The sequence below is a fragment of the Volvox carteri genome, assembly GCF_000143455.1.
Source record: "Volvox carteri f. nagariensis unplaced genomic scaffold VOLCAscaffold_58, whole genome shotgun sequence".
NCBI classification, from domain to species: domain Eukaryota; kingdom Viridiplantae; phylum Chlorophyta; class Chlorophyceae; order Chlamydomonadales; family Volvocaceae; genus Volvox; species Volvox carteri.
The window spans coordinates 586,727-606,137 of record NW_003307601.1 but is presented as its reverse complement, the minus strand read 5'-3'; the positions used below and the strand labels follow the sequence as shown (position 1 = coordinate 606,137).

Here is a 19,411-nt window from a genome sequence, read left to right as displayed (position 1 = left end):
CGCGCGCATCAACAGGATCACGGCCGGCCAGGCGCGCTCCTTCATCTCCAGAAACGTCGGCGTGCTCACGTTCACGGCCTGTAGTGCGCCCTCCAACCAGTGCAGCCGTGCATCACGAGCCCGCAACTTCAATGTCGCCAGACTCGTCTCCACCCAGCCCCACTGTACCAGGTGTCCCGTTACCTGCCCTACAAAGCGCTCCTTCGAGGCCTGCTTGGCCTGCTGACCTATAAACTTTAGCACTCCGCGACGATGCGGCTCTATTGCACCACTAAAGCACGCACGCAGCTCCGTGACCAGCCCTGGGCCCACATTGGCCAAAGCGTCTACAACCGCCTCTTCCGCCTGCTCCAGCATCGCCGATACCGCGGATTTCACCACCCGCAGCCCGCATGGGCCTTCCGTCATTGCCCCAGCCTGGGTCATGACGGTCGCCCACCGCTGGGTGTTGGGGACGCGGTCCGACTCCCCGAGATTCAGCGCCTTCCGAGCGGCCCTAAGTGCCTCCTTACGGCGGCGGTGAGCCTCCTGGACGTCCTTTTCTGTGACGACACTGTAAACTGCGAGCTGCCCCTCCGGGCCAGCAGCGGCCACCTGGTGCATTGTTCCTGCCCCCGCGTTGCTGGGCTGCTTTCCTCGAGGCCCCACGTTCGGCCCCTCGTCCAACTGCTGCTGCTCCCCCTCTCCCTCTTCCTGGAGTTCTTCGCGCAGCAGTTGCTTCCAGCCTTCCATGCCGTACCGCCTGATATACCGCGCCACGATCCGCCTCTCTTCACGCTCCGGGTCTCCCTGGCCCTGTCTTGAGTCCCGTGGTACTTCTTCCCCGGCAAATTCAGTCCGCGCCTCCGACGGCGGCCTCACTCGTACCGGTCCGTGCAACGGTAGCCGCGTCACCGCCACGCGCTTTGGGGATGGGGCCACGACTCCAAGTCCTCGCGTACGGAGCCGCTTACCCTTGCTTCGCCTATTCGCCTTCGCCGATGAAGCCTCTTTGCGGGCGTCGTCGCTGTCTGACGACTCTTCCTGTCCCTCCTCTGAGCCTTCCTTGTCCCTTTCCTGTACGCGGTTCCATTGCGTCGTGAAGGCATTCTCTGGGTCAAGGCTAACGGCCTCAGGCAACCCAACCTGGGTATTCGCTAAGCGAGGGCAACCACCCTTAGTGCTGGCCTTCCAGAAGCGGATCCATGCAGGCGGGTTCAAGGTAATCCAACCCTGCGCGGGAGCATGCCCCTGTGGCGGGCCTGCCGGGTTGCTTGCGACCAAACCTACCGGCCTAAGGCAACTCAGCCTGGGTGCTTCGCCGCGCGAGAGCATACCCGCTGGGGCTGGCCTTCCGGATGCATGCGACCAAACCTACCGGCCTAAGGCAACTCAGCCTGGGTGCTTCGCCGCACGAGAGCATACCCGCTGGGGCTGGCCTTCCGGATGCATGCGACCAAACCTACCGGCCCAAGGCAACTCAGCCTGGGTGCTTCGCCGCGCGAGAGCATACCCGCTGGGGCTGGCCTTCCGGATGCATGCGACCAAAACCTGCCGGCCCAAGGCAACTCAGCCTGGGTGCTTCACCGCGCGAGAGCATACCTGCTGGGGCTGGCCTTCCGGATGCTTGCGACCAAACCTACCGGCCCAAGGCAACTCAGCCTGGGTGCTTCGCCGCGCGACAGCATACCCGCTGGGGCTGGCCTTCCGGATGCATGCGACCAAAACCTGCCGGCCCAAGGCAAATCAGCCTGGGTGCTTCGCCGCGCGAGAGCATACCCGCTGGGGCTGGCCTTCCGGATGCATGCGACCAAAACCTGCCGGCCCAAGGCAACTCAGCCTGGGTGCTTCGCCGCGCGAGAGCATACCCGCTGGGGCTGGCCTTCCGGATGCATGCGACCAAAACCTGCCGGCCCAAGGCAAATCAGCCTGGGTGCTTCGCTGCGCGACAGCATACCCGCTGGGCTGGCCTTCCGGATGCTTGCAACCAAACCTAACGTCCTAAGGCGCCTCAGCCTGGGCGCTTCGCTGCGCGAAAGCATGCCCCTGGGGCTGGCCTTCCGGATAGAATGCAGCTCCACACGGTAGCTCGGCCCTTCGCGAGACCTCCTTCGGATGAACCTACAGGCCCCCTCCGGGTAACTAGTTGGTCCGCCATTCTGACGTCCTCCTTCGTCTCGCTGTTGAATGATGTCCTCCAAGCCTTCTTGGACTCCGCCGCGCGATTCCTCGCGCTCTGCCATCACTTCGCTGTTACTGGCGACCGATATGCCAGCAACGTCGGATCGCCTTATCTACTTTCCTATTGAGCTGGGTCCCGAATACAAAGTAAATCCCTATTTAAACAATTCAAACTCCCCAACAGACGACGTTCTGACTTGCGCTTGCTTGCATGGTTGACTGGCGAACTTGCGTTGTCTGGATTCAGCGCTTTGTTCCCAGCTAAACTTTGTAACGAACTACCGTATCAGTCCCTGTCCTCTGGCCCATTCTGGTCTGCGCCTTCCCGCGCCGCACTTGCCGTACTGCACTACAGGACGAGCACTTAATCACGGGTTCCCGGCCTTTGGCTCATGCGTACTTCAATTCAATGTATGGCTACTGCAAAAGAATAATAAATAGTTTCAAAACCGTCACAAACATACCTGCAAGTGAATGCTGTCTCAAACTCGTTTTCCTTGCAGCTGTCGACCATTAGCGAGTGACCTTAGATCTGCATTTAATACATTTGTACGCCGTGCTGTTTCAACTTCAGCATCTGCAACACCGATTTTAAGTTGCGAGGGGATGGTGCCCGACGATGTGACCGCTGGTCTGCAACCTGAGCTCCTTTGGCGGTATTTCAAGGACTTGACGCAAATCCCTCGCCCGTCAAAGCATGAGCACCGGTGGGTCAGCGAACACCGTGGTCCATTCTTCTGTGGTCCATCCTTCTGTGGTCCATTCTTCCGCCGAAACCGACCGCGGTCCTACCGTCCAACTGATTCTCCGCTCACGTCTGCTCTTGCTGCTATTTCGCTTTGTATCCAAAAAGACTGCACCACCGAATCCTTCGGGGTTGCCCCCTCTGACTTCCGGTCCTGCCTAAGTCTCGACAAGGCTCCCTCCCTGAACATCTACATACCCAAATCCACTGCTCCCGCTGCCATTCACCCGCGCTACCCGCCACGCCGAGCCACCCATGTGCATCACCCCGCATAATCCCCACTCATAAAACACACACAGACATACGCACAGACATACGCACACACGCACTGGAAACGCTTCCTCCAGCATTCCTCCAGCACGCCGCGTCAGCTCAGCTCACTAGCATAAAACACAATCTTTCGCGATCACACTGTTTCACATCGGCTAGCCAGAGGGCCGCGCACACTTTCACCCTCTCCATGTACAAGTGACGAATAATCGAACTCTACAGACATACATACTTACTCGCTCACTCACTTGCAGGGTGCTGCAGTACCTAAAGGACTTTGCTGCGGAACGGCAGCTGACGTGGCAGCAGGACGCCGTGGGCAACCTGGTCATTCGCCGGCCAGGGTCAGGGCTCGCCGCCGAGGCGGCGCCGTGCGTCGTCATTCAGGTTGGCGTTACAAAATCGCGGTTGGCGCTATCCCGGGTTAAAGCACTGTGGGTTGCTTCGGTTGTAGATGAGCCGGTTCTGATAATTGCCTATTGAAGCCCGCGCAACCCAGGTGAACTTGATGACCCGTGGGTCAGTGGGAAGTGGGATTGATCCCGTATGGTTCAAACAGGCACGTGTTGGCCATTCCGACCCTTTCCGCTTTTATATCTCGGTGCCCGTTGAATATTTCATTAGGGTGGGTGGGTGCAGCGGATGGGGTTTCCCGCCTGGCCCTGCGTGAGTCTGTTTGTCCATCCAGCTGTGCGGCCTGGGCCAAGGGTAAAGTTATGGCGACGGTGGCGACGACGATGGACGACCCATGGGTCAGTGGTGCTAAGTGGCCAACTGGCAGCAGCAGCGCCTCCTCCGGGGTTCAGCAGCCCAACCCTCCCTCCCCTTCCTCCCACCCTCCCTCCCCTCCGTCCCTCCCGCTCCCCCCATCTCTTCCGACTAGACTAAACCGCCGACTGGTTAGTTACGCCTTCTTTACTTCTGTCTGCAATTCAGTCCTTCCATGTTCATCAGTTTCACTCGCTCGTGGTTCGTCTTCCCCCCCTCCTCCGCCCCCGGGCCCCGGGTGCAATGGTTGTATGTTTTCGGCGCCAGCAAGGATGGAACAGCAGCTTCTCCTTCAGAGGCCCATCCTCACCTCACCTCAGTACCCTTGTGGTGCCTCCGGTAATTCAGCCCAGGTTTCAAGCAGCTGCTTTTTGCTCTTTCCGCCTTGTCGGTCTGTACCGCGTCTGTACTGCGTCTGTACCGCGTCTGTACTGCGTCTGTACCGCGTCTGTACTGCGTCTCCATGCTTTTCCCCTTCCCGAACCGCCCGTGGCCCCCTCAGGCTCATGTGGACATGGTGTGCGAGAAGGACCCCTCCGTAACCCACGACTTCCTGCGCGACCCGTTGGTGCTCAGACGTGCGGGGGACTGGATCCAGGCCAGTGGGACCACCCTGGGGGCCGATAACGGCATTGGTGAGTGGCTGTGGGTAGGGGGCTGGGGGGCTGCGGGGGGGGGGGGAGGGAGACGGTTTGGGGTACGGTTGGGGCGGTGGGTGGCTGGGCGGGTGGAGTGCGGGCCGCGGTGAGTTTGGGGGTGGCGGTGGTGGGTGGGACCTTTCGCACTTGTTTCCCCACTGGGCTGCACCCCACTCAGCCCCACCCCACCCCACTCAGCCCCACCCCACCCCACTCAACCCCACCCCACCCCACTCGGCATGATGTTTGTTGTGTGCCCGACTTTAACCCTGCCCCTGATCGATCCATGTTTGTGTGTGTCTGTGTCTGGATAGAACCAAGCACAACACGCATAACACTGTTGCACTTGAGCGCGCGCGTACGCACACACACATCAGTATCACACACAAGTATACACACACACATATATATGTATACACATGTAGCTGGCTAGAGGATTCGAACAGGTAACGGTGCCTTGCGTTGATAAAGGAGAACGGATAGGATTCTGACCGACATTGGCCCCTCCACTGATGAAGTGCTTTGCCCGTCGTTCCCGTTGGGGTATACGGTTAGGTGGCCCTGGCCAGCGTCAGGCCCGGATCGATAAGTAATAGATACACAGATATACACACAGATATACACACAGATATACACACACGCACGTACATGTACATGTGTGCGCAGGTGTGGCTGCGGCCCTGGCGCTACTGTCCTCCCCACCAACTGCCAAACTCCCCCCCCTGGAGTGCCTGTTCACTGTGGACGAGGAGACCGGCCTCACAGGCAAGTGTACGATATGCCGTACAATAAGAACTCGTCATGTTGTCAGTCCTGTGATTATAAGTGTCTTGCCTTGCAGACAATAAAAGATCTCCCCTCCGTCTCCCCCCCACCAAAAATTGACTCATTTTACGTACGGTGTGTACAACATGTACGGCCTGCAGGCGCCTTCCAGATTGCTCCGGATCTACTCACTGGTCGTACGATGCTCAACCTGGACTCTGGTCGGTCCGAGTGGCTATGTGTCCGAGCGGCTGTGTGCGAGGGGGCGGGATTAAGTGTGTGTGGGGGTGGGGGGGTAAGCTGGCATGTAGGGCTTTCATGCGGGCTACGACGAAGCACGGACGATTGACGAAAAGAAAATATCAAACGGACGGATACTCCAAGGTTTCTTAGACCGGTAATGCAGGAGGAAATGTGAGGCTCCTATGGGGAGATGGCCGGTGCGGGGTGCCTAGCGCTCTTTCTTGGGCTGAGTCGCACTCAGCCCCCGTTCGGGACCCCGTCCGTGCGCGATGCGAAGGTGCGAAGGTGGTGTATGTCTGCTGCCACAGCCTCTTCCTCCTCTTCCCCCTCCTCCTTTGCCAGCTAACCCCCCGTCCCGGCCCCCATGCCATCTAATAGCTGCCGCCCGCCGGCTCTTCGCCCTCCGCATTTTCCATACACACACAACAGCGCAGGTTTCTGTCGCTTTCTCAGCCCCACGACCCCTACCCTTTTCATGAGGCCCATATCCCGCTAAACACCGGTGCCGTGTGCGGTGCGAGTAGCCCGCTGCCTCAGTTTCCTCCCGAACGCCTTCTTCCATCTACCACCTCTCTCCCGGAGTAACACGGAGTCCCTTCTTCTCCTGCCCCTCGCCCTCGCCCTCACCCTCACCCTCGCCCTCACCCTCACCCTCGCCCTCACCCTCACCCTCGCCCTCACCCTCACCCCCTTTCCCCCCTTTGCAGAAGACTGGGGGGAGATCTTCATCGGTTGCGCGGGAGGTGGCGACATGAGTTTGGTGCTGAGGGTAGCGCTGGAGCCCCCGCCATCGTCATCCTCTTCCGCTGCCGCCATGACGGCGCACACGGTGGGGAGTACTGCGGTAACCCACACGCCCAATTAAACTGTCTGTCTGTTTGTCTATCTGTCAGTGCGTACGGGCGTGCGGATGTGTACAATGATGATCACGTCCATCGTGGTGGTCATCATTATAATGATGGTGGCACGGCGCGGGGACCTGAGGCTCGCTTTTCCCAGCCTGGGGGTTGGGTAGTGGGACAGAAAGGCTGTGGGGAAGAAGGATAGCTACGAGTAAACAAGCTTATCTTTCCTCCTTGAGCAACCTCTCCCTCCCGCGCTACCTACCCTACCTCTCCTTCCCTACCTCCCTACCTCTCTCCCTACCTCTCTCCCTACCTCTCTTCCTAACCCTCTCAGCCCCCTCCCAAACCCCCTCAGCAGTTGAAGCTAGGGGGCCTGCTGGGCGGCCACAGCGGTCTCAATATTCACGAAGGTCGAGGCAATGCCGTACAGCTGATGGGAAGGGCGCTGGCGGCGGTGGCGGCAGCGGCGGGGCCGGACGGCTGGCGGCTGGCGGAAATTAACGGCGGCGACAAACGCAACGCAATCGCGCGAGATGCGTCCGCTGTCGTACTGGTGAGTTTTCTCACCAGTACGACAGCGTGTGTGCATGTTTTCCTGCGTGCATGTACGTGCATATGTATGTACGGTTCTTTAAAGATGGGGAGTTATAGCTTCACCCTTGCCCAGTAGCCTGCTGGCACCCTAACGTTCCCCGTTTCGGGGCACTCTCAACCGTCTCCTCACCCTTAAGTCATTTAAGTCTGTTTTCGGGTGTTCAGCAACCACCACTACCACCACTGACATCCAGGGAAATCTGCCCCCGGATCAACTACGGTATTAATTCTCCATTTCACTATTTTACCGGGAGGGTCCATCACCGTCCATCGGCATGTGGGGGGCATCCACCCACTTATTCTTACCTTGCTCCTTGTCGGAATCGATCCCGGAACCTTTTAAGGATTCGAATCACTAATCCGCAAAGTGGAAAATTAAACAGAGCATTGCGTACCTCCATGTCGTCCCCCAGCCCTTATTCACATACCTACCGCCCGGTGTTTGCCTACTGCAGGTAGCGGAAGACAAGCAGGCCGCCGTGGCCGCTGCCGTACAGACTCTGCTGGACGAACTCCGTACGGAATACGGCGCAATAGAGACGGGTTTGACTCTTGAGCTGGTGCCGGGGCTCCAGGACGTGCCTGCCGTGGAGAGCGTGGTGTCCCCGGCTGACGTGGAGAGACTGTTGGCGCTGTTGCGCGGCTTGCCGCATGGGCCCATCAAGTTCTCACATGCCGTACCGGGTGGGTTGTACGGCATCCAATCTTTCATTGCACTGAGCGACAATTCATTCCTAAATTTGACCAAAAGCTGCTTCGTTGAAAGCTCGTTGCTTGTTTGCATTCCAAGATCATAGGATCCCAACATCCCCGGGGGTTTAGGTAGAGAGGGCCCGCGCATTTTTCAAATTTGAATTTAAATTTAGTAAGCGGCAAACATTATTTCCTCCATTTGCGTGCATATTGTGTGTAGGTGGATGAGCGGCTCCTCCCTCCTTTTCCTTCTCACCCTGTTCCCTAGTCCACGAAACCCCAACTGCCTGCCTAACTGCCTAACTGCCTAACTAAATATAGGCCTGGTGGAGACGAGTAACAATGTCGCATCCATAAAGGAGGTGAGCTCTGTACGGCGTTATAAATCCAAACTTCAAATCTTGTTTGCGTAAAATCCAATTATTGCTGCAGCTGCAGCTGCTGCTAAAAGGAGGCAGGAGCCATGACAGGGAGATGATGGGAGGTTGGCGGATGACAGAGGGCGAAGAGCGCACAAACCTGCCGGGGCGAGGAATGGGTGGTCCACGGTCGCATCGCGTGCCTTGATGCGCAGTACTGGGTCGAGGGGAAGCGGCCACCGGCTGCATCGAGGCGTACCTGCCCCACAGCCAACAACCCGCGAGAGCTTCAACCTCTTTTTGACCTAAAAAATGTTTCCAGAGGACCCAAAGGAAGACCTAAACCCCCCGTTCCAACCCTCCCCCCTTCCCACTTTCCCCCCTCCCACAGGCGCCCTGCTCCCTGCCCTCCTTCCGGCATTACGTCATCACCAACACCGTTCGCTCCTCCCTGACGCCCTCCCTGGAGGCTACACGTGACGTCATCCAGGTACAATGTCGTACTGTGCCGTATCTTGCCGTATGTTTGGATATTTATACTCGGTCGGCATGGTGGATTGGTGGTCAGGTTGTCGCCGTTACCAGTGCTGGTGGGGATGAGGTGCTTCTTATGTATGTGCCGTGTGTGCATGCGTGTGTGTATGTGTGTGTATGTGTGTTTGCCACTCCTCGCAGCTCGCACCCTATCCCAGCCTAGCCCCACCCGGGTCGCCAAGGTCCCCTCTATTCAGCGGGTCCCCAAACAACATCCCCCATCGTAGGGCCTGGCGACTCTGGCGGGCTGTGTGGAGGTGCAGCGGGGTGAGGCCTACCCCGGTTGGCAACCCAACTTGGACAGCAAGGTGCTCCAGGTGCGCATGGGTGATATTTTTAAACAATAATACTTACGCTGTGTATATGGCGTTAAGCTTTGTGCAAAGCACCGATAAGTTGTAGATAAAGGGGGGTTGGGTTGGGGGTTTATGGACGTGGTAGGGGTGGGGGCCCGTGGCGGAAGGTGTTTCTCCGCGGACCGGACCCCCCATTCACCACTCAGCATCCTTTCCCCCTGCCCTCCCTCAACCCGCCCACCCCGCTCGCCCGCCCGCTCGTTGCCGTTTCCCTTTACTGTTGATGCGACCAACCAACCAAGCAACATGACCATAATTTGTTAGTACGGCTTATACTGCCGTACATAACGCGCTTCTGCCGTTAGTTCTGACCGTTAGGAGAGGCGATGTCCTCACAGCTCGCATCTGTATCGCACTAGCAAACCAACACCGCCGTCACAACCTTTTTTCACCACTTGTTTCCTCACTTTTGTGTTGTGATATTCCCCTTATGCCCCCCCCCTCTCCGGCCCCCCCAGGTGGTCCGGGAGGTCTACGGGGAGGTGCTCGGGGGAAACAAGTCCGCCAAGGTGAGCGAGTGCGGGGGAAAGTGAGGGGGGAAGTGAGGGGGGAAGTGAGGGGGGAAGTGAGGGGGGAAGTGAGGGGAGGAGCGAGGGGGGAGAGCTCGTTGTAAGGCCCTCCTCCGCCGTTTCTGCTGTGTGAAAAATTGCTGACGCGCATATATACACACACACGTAACTCCGCATTCCCACTGATGGCCCCCTATGTAATTTATATTCCAACCTTTGGACGCATGAATGCGCGCATGCATTTCTCCCGTGTATCCGTACACTTCCGTACAGGTTGGAGCCATTCACGCGGGTCTTGAATGCGGAATCCTGGGGAAGAAGTTCCCGGGCATGGACATGGTTTCGTTCGGGTGCGTGCGTGCGTGTGTGTGTGTATGTGTATTGCAGCTTGCGGTGTGTTCTAACTGTTGGGGGCCCCCTTCCCCCCTTTCCGCCCCCATCGTCCTCACGTTTACCGCCTCCCGCTGCAGCCGGCCAGTCACTCCTACCTCCCCGTGGTTTAGCCGGGTAAAACACACACGCACACACGCGCCCCTCAGTCCACGACGTCATCATTCTACTGCAGCCCAAATTGCACTCCCTGAACTCTAAGACGTGTTCCTCGCGTTGCTCTTCTGTGCGCGTCTTTTGTTGTCGGGGTTTTAGGATTTAGGGTGATGCGGCACTTCGCGATGAGCGCTCGCGAAGAGAGACAAACTAACCAACAGATAACTGGACGAACAAACAGAGACAAGTCTGCACCCTTTCCAACCCCCTGGGTTTCACGTTGCAGACCCACCATCAAGGGGGCGCATTCGCTCGAGGAGAGGGTCCAGGTAAATAGGGTGTTCAGGGTTTAAGGGTTTGATTTCGTGATGTTGTCCGTCGTAGTTGCTTTCAGGGGCATCCGTACCGCACATGTTTGTCAAGCGCATTCTTGTTGTAATGGAGGGAGGGAGGGAGGGAGGGTGAAAAGTGGAGAGTGAAAAAAGTGGTTGTGGTGACGGCCGCCTCCCGAAACCCCACGCCACCACGTCCTTCAGCACGTGAGATGAAATCCAAGGATGTGTTCCCTCTTTTCCTTTCCTCCCCGGCTGCCTCCCCTCCCCTCCCCTCCCCTCCCCTCCCCCCCCTCTCCCTTGGTAACTTTAACATTATTAAGATCTCAACGGTGGAGCCGTTCTGGCAACTAACTGTCAAGGTCCTGGAGCGTCTCGCGGATGTACGACAGTGATCGTACGACTGTCCTCCACGATTACAATTGTCATCATCATCGTCATCGTCGTGTGTCTACGGCTTTTCTACACAGTTTTGCGAGGACGAAAATCTCCAGAGGGACGTGCGGGGACGGGAGTGAGGAGGAGAAAGAGGAGGATGGCCAATGTAAACGATTAATACTACTAGTACAACACTGTTGTTAATTATACAGTTGAATTTGAGGCCCAGACATGCAGCTAGCTGCTCGTCCTGCGGGGTGGGGTAGGTCAGGACGTATATAGGTCAGGACCTTGAGAAGCTGTCGCAGCAGCGGGCGCACGTCACAACCTATAGACCTTTCCGAGGTCTGGGAGACAGGTCATGCAGCGCTAAACGGCGCTTCACTCTCTAACGCGGCCGGTAGGATGACGACAGTGTCGCCCCACCGACACCGTAATATTAACTTTTATGAACGGTACATGGTTCTCCCCGCTTTGACGGAACCCTCCGCCTAATGAGGGACTCCGCCGCGCTTGTTGCGATTGTATTGCGATTGTCGATTGACCGACTTGTTTGTTGCTTGTTGTGACAAATGTTGATTGCCCGGAGCCATCTCCCTTTTACTGCGCGCCGGGGTTTACAATAGTTGACTCGAGCGAACGGGCACACGGTCCCTTACTGGTGTGGTAGTGTACATACTTTTGCCTTGCTTCCAACGGGCACTAGTTCTGCGGCGAATTTATTACATACAATAATAATTCAACACCAACAGGGCCAAGGTCTGCTGCCGGCAGTGGTAGTAGTAGAAGTAGTAGTGTAGCAGCTGCGAGTACCAACCGCCGCTAATTAGCTGTACCTGCCTCGATTCATAAAAAGCGCATGTACCGCACCGCAGCTGCATGGTGCCTCCATGGCCTTCTGCGCGAATGATAACACGCAGCAGCCGGCGGCGTCTTCGCGCCCGCACACATGCAGACATGGACGCATACACCGCTTCCGTACGTACGTTTGCCGGACCAATGCTCCTAGGTTGGCGAGAGCGTACGTGATTCGCAAGACAGGGCAATAATGACAGGGCAATAATGGACCAAATGGGGATCTAAACAATTGGCAGTTTGGTGTTCGTAATTAAAGCCCTGTCCCCCTGCCTTCAAAGCATCAAACACCATTCGCCAGGAGACTCCACAGGCGTGTGTCGGTATGTGTGTACATACCATTTGCTGTTTGTTATCTTTTTATTGTTTGTATGATTATAATGATCATTATTGTCAATATTACCGCTGTGCGCGGCGCACCCGGTCCTGTGCCGTGCCGTACATGCTGTTTTCCTTCCCGCCCGCTTCATCCCCCTCACCCCACTGCCCAAACCCTAAGCCAAGCACCCATAACCAAGTTCTGGATGCTCCGGTCACACCCACCCAAGCTTCCTTCAGCCACATTCAAGGTTACGGTCGTACCTTGCCATAAAATGCAACGTACGACCCGCAAGTCTTCCGTCGATCGTTTCCTTCTAGACTCATCACCTCGTTGTGTACGACTGTACGACATGATGTCTCCTCATTCGTAAATTTTCTATTTTTACCACCTCCTTGCAAACCCCATGTCTGCAAGTAGGGTGACAGCAAGGCTATCCAGAGCTACCTTTCCATTTACTTTTCTAGCTAGCTGGCCAGGCTGACAGCCATCTAGATACAGCTGGACAGCTGGACATAAAAAAATGGCATCAACCTAGAGCCCCTTACGGTAGTCGACTAGACGAATATACATATTTGAAGGCAGACAAAAAAGATAGGAAGATACGTAGGCAGGCATGCAGGCTGATAGGTAGATGGATAGATGGGACTCTTGATCGTTCTCAGCTGTTGTGTTGTGTACTGCAATGCTGCACACGCGCGGGCAGATCCCATCAAGTGCTGTCCACGGGCATGTACTTCAGCATGCGTTCTAGCTCCCCGATGATTTCTTCGCACGACGGCCGCTCTGAGGGGAGGTCCGCCCAGCACACGGACATGAGCCGCCTGAGCGCCAGCGGGCACATGCTGTCGTCCTGAGGGACAGCCAGACGGCCGCCGCCGATCACCATACGCTGCAGGAACTCGTGTGTCCGCATGCCCTGCACGTGGATGGGTGGATGGATGGGTGGATGGATGGATGGGTGGATGGGTGGATGGGTGGATGGGTGGATGGGTGGATGGGTGGATGGGTGGATGGGTGGATGGATGGATGGATGGATGGGTGGATGGATGGATGGATGGATGGATGGATGGATGGATGGACGCGCGTGTGGGAACGGATTGCGGGAGGTACGGCGTGTGTCGGTGTGTCGGTTTGGTGGATCCGTTGAAACTAGCTGCTGCTGCTGCTTTGCTTGTTCTCCCCACACATAATACCTTTCCATACGGCAGGTACGGTTATCGGTAATGCCAAGCAAAGTAGACGAGGTCAGGAATGTGCTGGCGGTGTAATGGAGGTAATGGATACGAAGGAGGCGATGCTGGCGGGATGACGGTCACGCTCCACGAACGTATGTCCGTCTTCCCCCACCCGAACAAACCACCCTGCCACCCCTCCAGCCCAACCCGCGAACCTGCCAGGGTACTTGTCGGGTGAGCATCACCCACAACAACACCCCGAACGAGAAGACTGCATGTGCCGCAAACACACAAACACACAAACACACACAGACCGGGGAGTTAGGGAGCTTGGGGTATACAGCGCCGCTTGGGGATGCCGGGCCAAATACACACACCCAGGGCGTGTGCGTGTAACCACCGGGAGTGCGGGATGCTCACTATCCCTGGTCAAGGCGAGACCGAGTCGAACCATGTCACCACCACCAAATCAACCCACATCATGGCAGGAATCAGAGCAGGGCATGCGAAAGGATGGCCCCCAATCCACCTCTGATGTAAACCCCAGTGTAATCCATACCATCACAAGTCAGGTAGGCAGGTGTGTCAATATGTATCCAATATGTATATCTATTGGTTGGATGCTGGTAGTGAGTTGTTGAACCCATCAATTACATTCTGAAGTCGGATGGGGTGAACGAAATAGGGTGCCCCTCTCGCAGGGGAGAGCAGGGAACTGCCTCCAAGGGAAAGGGGGCCGCTGGTGAAGCTATACCACCCTGGAACAACATACATATATAGTCCATGGCCTCCTGGCTTTGACAGACCCCCCCCCGCACTCGTGCGGAACTTCTAACTTCTCACGTCTCGAAAGTGGCGGCGATTCTTCACGTCCGCGAACCTAGCCACGTAAATAGCTAGCTACGCACTGCCCACGCACTACCCACGTACCCACCATCCAAGCGGTCCGTCAATTTACCCATCCGTGCATCGAAGCACTCTGCGTGTGATCCGGGCCACCCCGGCAGCGCCAGCACCGGCACATTGGCATTGCCGGCACCATCACCATGACGACCGCAGCAGGTGACGGGCAGAGGGGGGAGCCGGGGCCGAGGGGACAAGGCCAGGGAGGAGGAGGAGGAGCCAGTTGGGCTGGGGACCGGGAGTGAATGCAAAGAGGCTTGGAGGCCGATGATGATTGCCCGGAGTTTTTTTACGGAGGAGTAAAGCAACATTCGCCTCAGCCTCAGCCTCAGCCTCAGCCTCAGCCTTAGCGAAGCAATGGCGACAGTGCAGATATTGCCCACCGCACGCTGCTGCCTGCCTCCTATGTATCGTGTGCCCCTCTCCCCCTCCCTCATGGCTCCGCCCCCGGGCCCGCGCGCCACGTCCTCTGCATCCCCCTCTTCCCTATGACCTCCCTCCCCGCCCGCCACTACTACTGATATTGGTCCTCATTGAAGGGCGGGGGACTCACGACGGAAACCCTCCATGAGACTGTGACACCCCACCACCACCGCCCCACCCTCGCCAAGGTCCCACCACTGCTACCACCACCACCGCCACCATAGCCACCACTTCTTCTTGTTCTTCCTCTTGTTCTTCTTCCATCTCACCTGGAGCCATGTACGCCAGACTGCCCGCCTCCCGCCGGTTGGTCTTCACGTACGACTGATACTTGCACCTGGGAGCGAACCAAAGTGCAACAACGGACACAGAATCTCCATCCTCATCCTCACCCTCATCCTCGGTGGTCGACACATGGGTAGGTGGGCGGGTAAGGTGCTCACCCCATTGAAGGTGGGGTATGAAGGTAGGTAATAGGAAACTGGTGATAGTAATAGTGCCTGGCACCGGTATTGGGAGCAGCAGCAGCAGTAGCAGCGACAGCAGTAGCAGCAGCGGTGAGGGGCGGGAGCAAACCGCGTCTCTGCGGCTGCACCCGCAGCAGCAGCGGCGGCTCTGAAGGTGTTGGTGGTGTTGGTGATGGTAGTCGGGGGCCCGGGCTACGCCTCGGACTCCAACAACCCGACCTCGACACTCCCGTCGCACCTCCTCCCCCTCCCCCGCCCCATTGCCGGCTGCGGCTGCTTCTGCCGCTGCTTCTGCTACTGCTGCTGCTACTGCATCTCCCCTCCCCCGGGGCCAGGTGGTCCCCGGGGCCCACCTCCCTTCCCACTGGCCCCCTGCCGCCCCTGTCAGGCCCGCCCTGAAACCCGCAACCCTTAGCTTCCATGATTCATCTATACATAGGGCCCACGCACCTTGCCAGTCCAAAGTCCGATATTTTGGCGTTACCTTCCGCACTCAACAGGATGTTCTCGGGCTGCGTTAGGGAGTTCGTGGTGAGTTTTAATCGGGGCGGCCCAGGGAGGAAAAACAACAATACGCCTCAGCCCCAACTAAGGCGTGTATGCATTTAGGGGGCGGGGGTGGAGAGGTTACTACGGGTATAAATATGTATAGGCAGGCGGCTGGCAGAAGTTAAGGCCTGACTTCTGCTCCCAGTCGATCCAGTCGACCCGGGTTCAAATCCGCCTGCCAGCTCCTCGGGTATTTGAGGAGTGATGAAATGGGAGGTGGCCCCCCATCATATGGACGGTGTAGGACGTGATAATATCAACTTGCGAGCTGACCAGGAACTAAGTTGATGCGCCGTTGATCCGCTAGATTTGGTTGGATGCTGGTGGTGAGTTGCCGAACCCAACGAATACATTCTGAAGTCGGATGGGGTGACGGATTAGGGTGCCCCTCTAGCAGGGGAGAGCAGGGACTGCCCCGGGAAAGGGGGCCGCTGGCGAAGTTAACCACCCTGTAATAACATACATATGTATATATATATGTACACATATGTTGTATGACACATGCTGTATACATAATCTCTCCCCTAACAGCCCTATTTGCACCTGGCCAGGGAGGGATCATCATACTAATCGAGATGGGAGCGCACCGTGGATGCGACGGAGAGGATGAGGGTAAGGAGCGGAGGAATCTGAATGTGAGGGATAGTGCTTAGCATTATCATCACGTGTTCCATTATATTTGTGTGTAGCATTAAATGGGACGATAGCGCGGGGAATGGAACTTGAAGGAAGGTAAATCGAGGAAATAGGGGGTGAGGAGGTGTAGTATTCTGGGAAGCGTGTGGCTCGAAGCCTGCACCGCGTATATATACACGGCTCCTGGTCTGGTCTGGAGACACTACTGCAATTTGCGGTTCATGGTCCTGGGTTCGATTCCTGGGTAGACCCCCGACATTGTCGGGAGCGTGAGATTATGGCTAGCTGCTGAGATGTGGAGTTGAGGTCACAGTTGATGGACCGAGATTTGCACGCTGGTTTGGTGGCGATTGCTGAACTCTCTGCTGAACTCATTCGGATGTCCGTGTGTTGCTGTATGGAGTTCAATCCTAGATAATCCGACAATCCAAATGTGTGTGCAGATGGCCCGGAAGCCTCCCACTCCGTAGCAACAACATGTACACGGGGCACCTACAGAGCGTACGCAAGTACGGAGCTACGATGCGATACAACACATATGGTACGATTGCGGCACCTTGAGATCTCGATGAACGATGGCCGGGTTACAGCAGTGAAGGTAATGCAGACCCCGCGCCACGTCCAGCCCCACGGACACCACTCGCCGCAGCGGGAAGGGCTCCTGGGGGGTCTTGTACAGCACATCGGCCAGACTGCGGGCCATGAGCTCTGAAAGGGCAGGCGGGAAAGAATGAGCAAGAGATGATGATAAGGGAAGCGGTAGGAAAAGACGCAGCAGGAAAGGGAGGAGGAGGAGGAGGAACCGGCGACAGGGTGTGTGTGCAGGATGGGTGGGAACCCCCGTGAAATAGGTTGTTACCCGAGTCCGGACGTCTCCCTCAATAACTGAGAGGAGCGGAATGAACTCCGAGCAGAGAAGATTTTACAGTAGGGATCCTTTCCTTTTCCATTAAACGGTAATCCTATATGGAACCACGTAATAAATTAAGTTGTCGGTACTAAAGAACCAAAATCAGCGACGGTGTCCAGAGGGTTATTATTGCGACATGCGAGATGGGATGAGGCGAATGGTGAGGGGTGAGGGGTGTGTTGATAGATGGCAGGCGACGTAATTGGTCGTTGCGGGAACTCGTGGGAACCAACAAAAGTGGTAAGGGGAACAACAGCGAGGGCGCCACAACTGTCTACCATCACCCAACCGCTCACACAACCGTTAACCCCCTCCGCCACTGACCCACTTCCCCTGGCCCCAACATCTCACCTTCCACTATGAAGACCTGCCAGTCTCCACGTGCACACAACACGTGCACATATATCGCGTGTGCGTGTGTATATGTGTATGTGTGTATGTGTTTGCCATATACCATGCAGGTATCGTCGGGCGGGCCGCGGGGGAGAGCGGCGTGCCGTGTCAGGCGGAGGCGGTGGCGGTAGGCAGGAAGGGGGACACGGGGAAAGAGCCGGGAGCGGGGAATGGGGGCATGGGCGATTTGTGTGTAGCGAGGGGTTTGGGTGGGCGCCATACATGCATGACGATGTCATAATGATGGATAATATTTGGTGATGATAATAGATGATGACAATTATACTCATACTAACTATAATAAAATGATGATGCCGAAAATGAGAAGAATGAAATATCCCGTGAGAAGGGTGCGAGTTTTCCCCCTCGCTTGGAGGGGGCCGGAAATGCACCTGGGGGCGGGTACACCGACGGACCAATCGAACTGGAGGAGTGAGCTGAGATAGGTTCACTCAACAACATTCGTTCGAACACCAACACCAACACCAACACCAACACCAACAACACAATCAACACCAACACCAACAACACAATCAACACCAATACAAAAAGTGACTAGACATCATCAGCGACTAGAGGGGCGGATACGCTCACATACGGGGGGCTGAGTGACCCGCCGTAGAATTTGACCACATTGGGGTGGTCAACTCCGCTCAGTACGGCAGCTTCCTGGATGAAAGTTTCCACGTCAGCGGGGCTCGCATCTCCGAGAAACATCCTGAACAGAGAGACAGGTCGAGACAGACAGGGCAGAGACAGGATGGGGGTGTTTTCAGGGTTTTAGGACGCTGGTTACGGTACCCGTACGTACGGTACCCCATTGACCGCGTAATTATTGGAGTTGAAAGGTCCGAGGTAAGCAAAAGTCGGTAATGGCCCTTCTTCCCAACACCGCGCAAGAAGTCCAAACTTCCTGTTGTCGTTCGTTTGCCGCGAAGACAGGTGGAGAGGTATAGGGAAGCAGGAAGCGGTCGCGGCGAAGTAAGGAGCCCCGACCCAGATCAGGTGGTATGTTAGACACCAGGAGGCCATCAACCAGGCCTCTTACCGGCATGCCCCACATCTCACATCACTCCCAACCCCACTGGGTCACCTGACCCACAACACCCTGACCCACATCACCCTGACCCACATCACCCTGACCCACATCACCCTGACCCACATCACCCTGACCCACATCACCCTGACCCACATGTCATTTCCTGCCATCTCCAGCTCCTCCTCTCCCCAGCACAAACAGCCCGTCGGGCAGCACCCAACGGCACGGGGTTTCATTGGCCCCCCAATCGTTCCAAGACAGCACCCGAGGACGTTACAAAAGCCGTTAGGGCCATTAAGCCCCCCAACCACTCGCCCGGCCCGCCTTTAACATCTGGGCTCGGATATCCGGCCGCAGCCCCAGCCCCAATCCCAGGCTCCTGCGACAGCCCCGGCACCAGGGCCCCCCAAACAGACCCGTTACATGGTCTCACTAACTTTGGCAGGAGTTTGATGGCCACCGATTTTCCGGCATAGACGCCCCGGTACACGGACCCAAACTGGCCTTGTCCAATCGGGCAGCTATCCGTCAAATGTATTTCCGTTCCGTAGTCGATTGAAAGGTTCACGCCGGGCTGCCGGGCGAGATTGTTGGCGAGGAGAGCGGCATGCGCGGCGCTGACTATGCCTTGGGATGCCGTGGATGTCGTCCCGGGAGATTTTTGGCTTAGATTGGTTGCGGTGGAGAGCAGCTGGCCGCCGCCGTCCTGTTGGCAGTCGGGAGCAGCGTCGGACATGACCCCATGATCGGCGTATTCGCCCGAGAACTCCGGGTCGTCCAGCTGCTCCGCCGATAAATCCTCCTGCGTTTGTCCATTAGGGCTGACGTTTGCTTGGAAGAGCATCTCCGTGGAGTTGCTCAGGGGCTCCACGGGAGGCTCGGACATGGAAGTTAAGGCATGTCCAGCGGGCGACAGGTAGCGATCCCATGACTCGTATGGCGGATGTTGCACAACGGTGTATTGCTCTTCCAGGAGCTCATCCTGAAGCTCCTCCTTGGGGACGAAAAGGCTAGGTTCGTCGCTCTCCACCTCAAATGTCGGAGCCCGGACACCTCCGTTAGTT

At 57.0% G+C, this 19,411-nt stretch overlaps 3 protein-coding genes across 3 annotated transcripts in view; 1 reads left to right on the top strand and 2 right to left on the bottom strand.

Annotated features, from left to right (window-relative positions):
- Nucleotides 1-1,903, bottom strand: part of VOLCADRAFT_107126 (uncharacterized protein) — a gene marked incomplete at its 3' end in the record, with an annotated part of 16,575 nt that extends 14,672 nt beyond the window's left edge. The window contains exons 1-2 of the mRNA XM_002956141.1: nucleotides 1,446-1,903; nucleotides 70-1,212 (exon numbers count right to left, since the gene is read on the bottom strand). Of these exons, the coding sequence (XP_002956187.1) occupies nucleotides 70-1,212; nucleotides 1,446-1,490 (1,188 nt within the window). The 5' untranslated portion in view covers nucleotides 1,491-1,903. The remainder of the gene's footprint in view (nucleotides 1-69; nucleotides 1,213-1,445) is intronic.
- Nucleotides 1,904-2,766: 863 nt separating this feature from the next.
- Nucleotides 2,767-10,692, top strand: VOLCADRAFT_97180 (uncharacterized protein; the record flags this gene model as incomplete). Its single annotated transcript, XM_002956190.1, has 15 exons — nucleotides 2,767-2,867; nucleotides 3,430-3,562; nucleotides 4,446-4,578; nucleotides 5,508-5,641; nucleotides 6,019-6,103; nucleotides 6,297-6,418; nucleotides 6,769-6,987; nucleotides 7,484-7,712; nucleotides 8,043-8,083; nucleotides 8,472-8,570; nucleotides 8,842-8,931; nucleotides 9,429-9,479; nucleotides 9,753-9,829; nucleotides 10,252-10,294; nucleotides 10,621-10,692. 15 exons carry the CDS (start codon nucleotides 2,767-2,769, stop codon nucleotides 10,690-10,692), a joined length of 1,629 nt encoding a protein of 542 aa, XP_002956236.1.
- Nucleotides 10,693-12,561: 1,869 nt separating this feature from the next.
- On the bottom strand, nucleotides 12,562-19,233 carry VOLCADRAFT_97179 (uncharacterized protein; the record flags this gene model as incomplete). Its single annotated transcript, XM_002956140.1, has 8 exons — nucleotides 12,562-12,768; nucleotides 13,243-13,298; nucleotides 14,623-14,690; nucleotides 15,271-15,332; nucleotides 15,957-15,998; nucleotides 16,562-16,711; nucleotides 17,903-18,026; nucleotides 18,785-19,233. 8 exons carry the CDS (start codon nucleotides 19,231-19,233, stop codon nucleotides 12,562-12,564), a joined length of 1,158 nt encoding a protein of 385 aa, XP_002956186.1.
- Nucleotides 19,234-19,411: the final 178 nt, after the last annotated feature.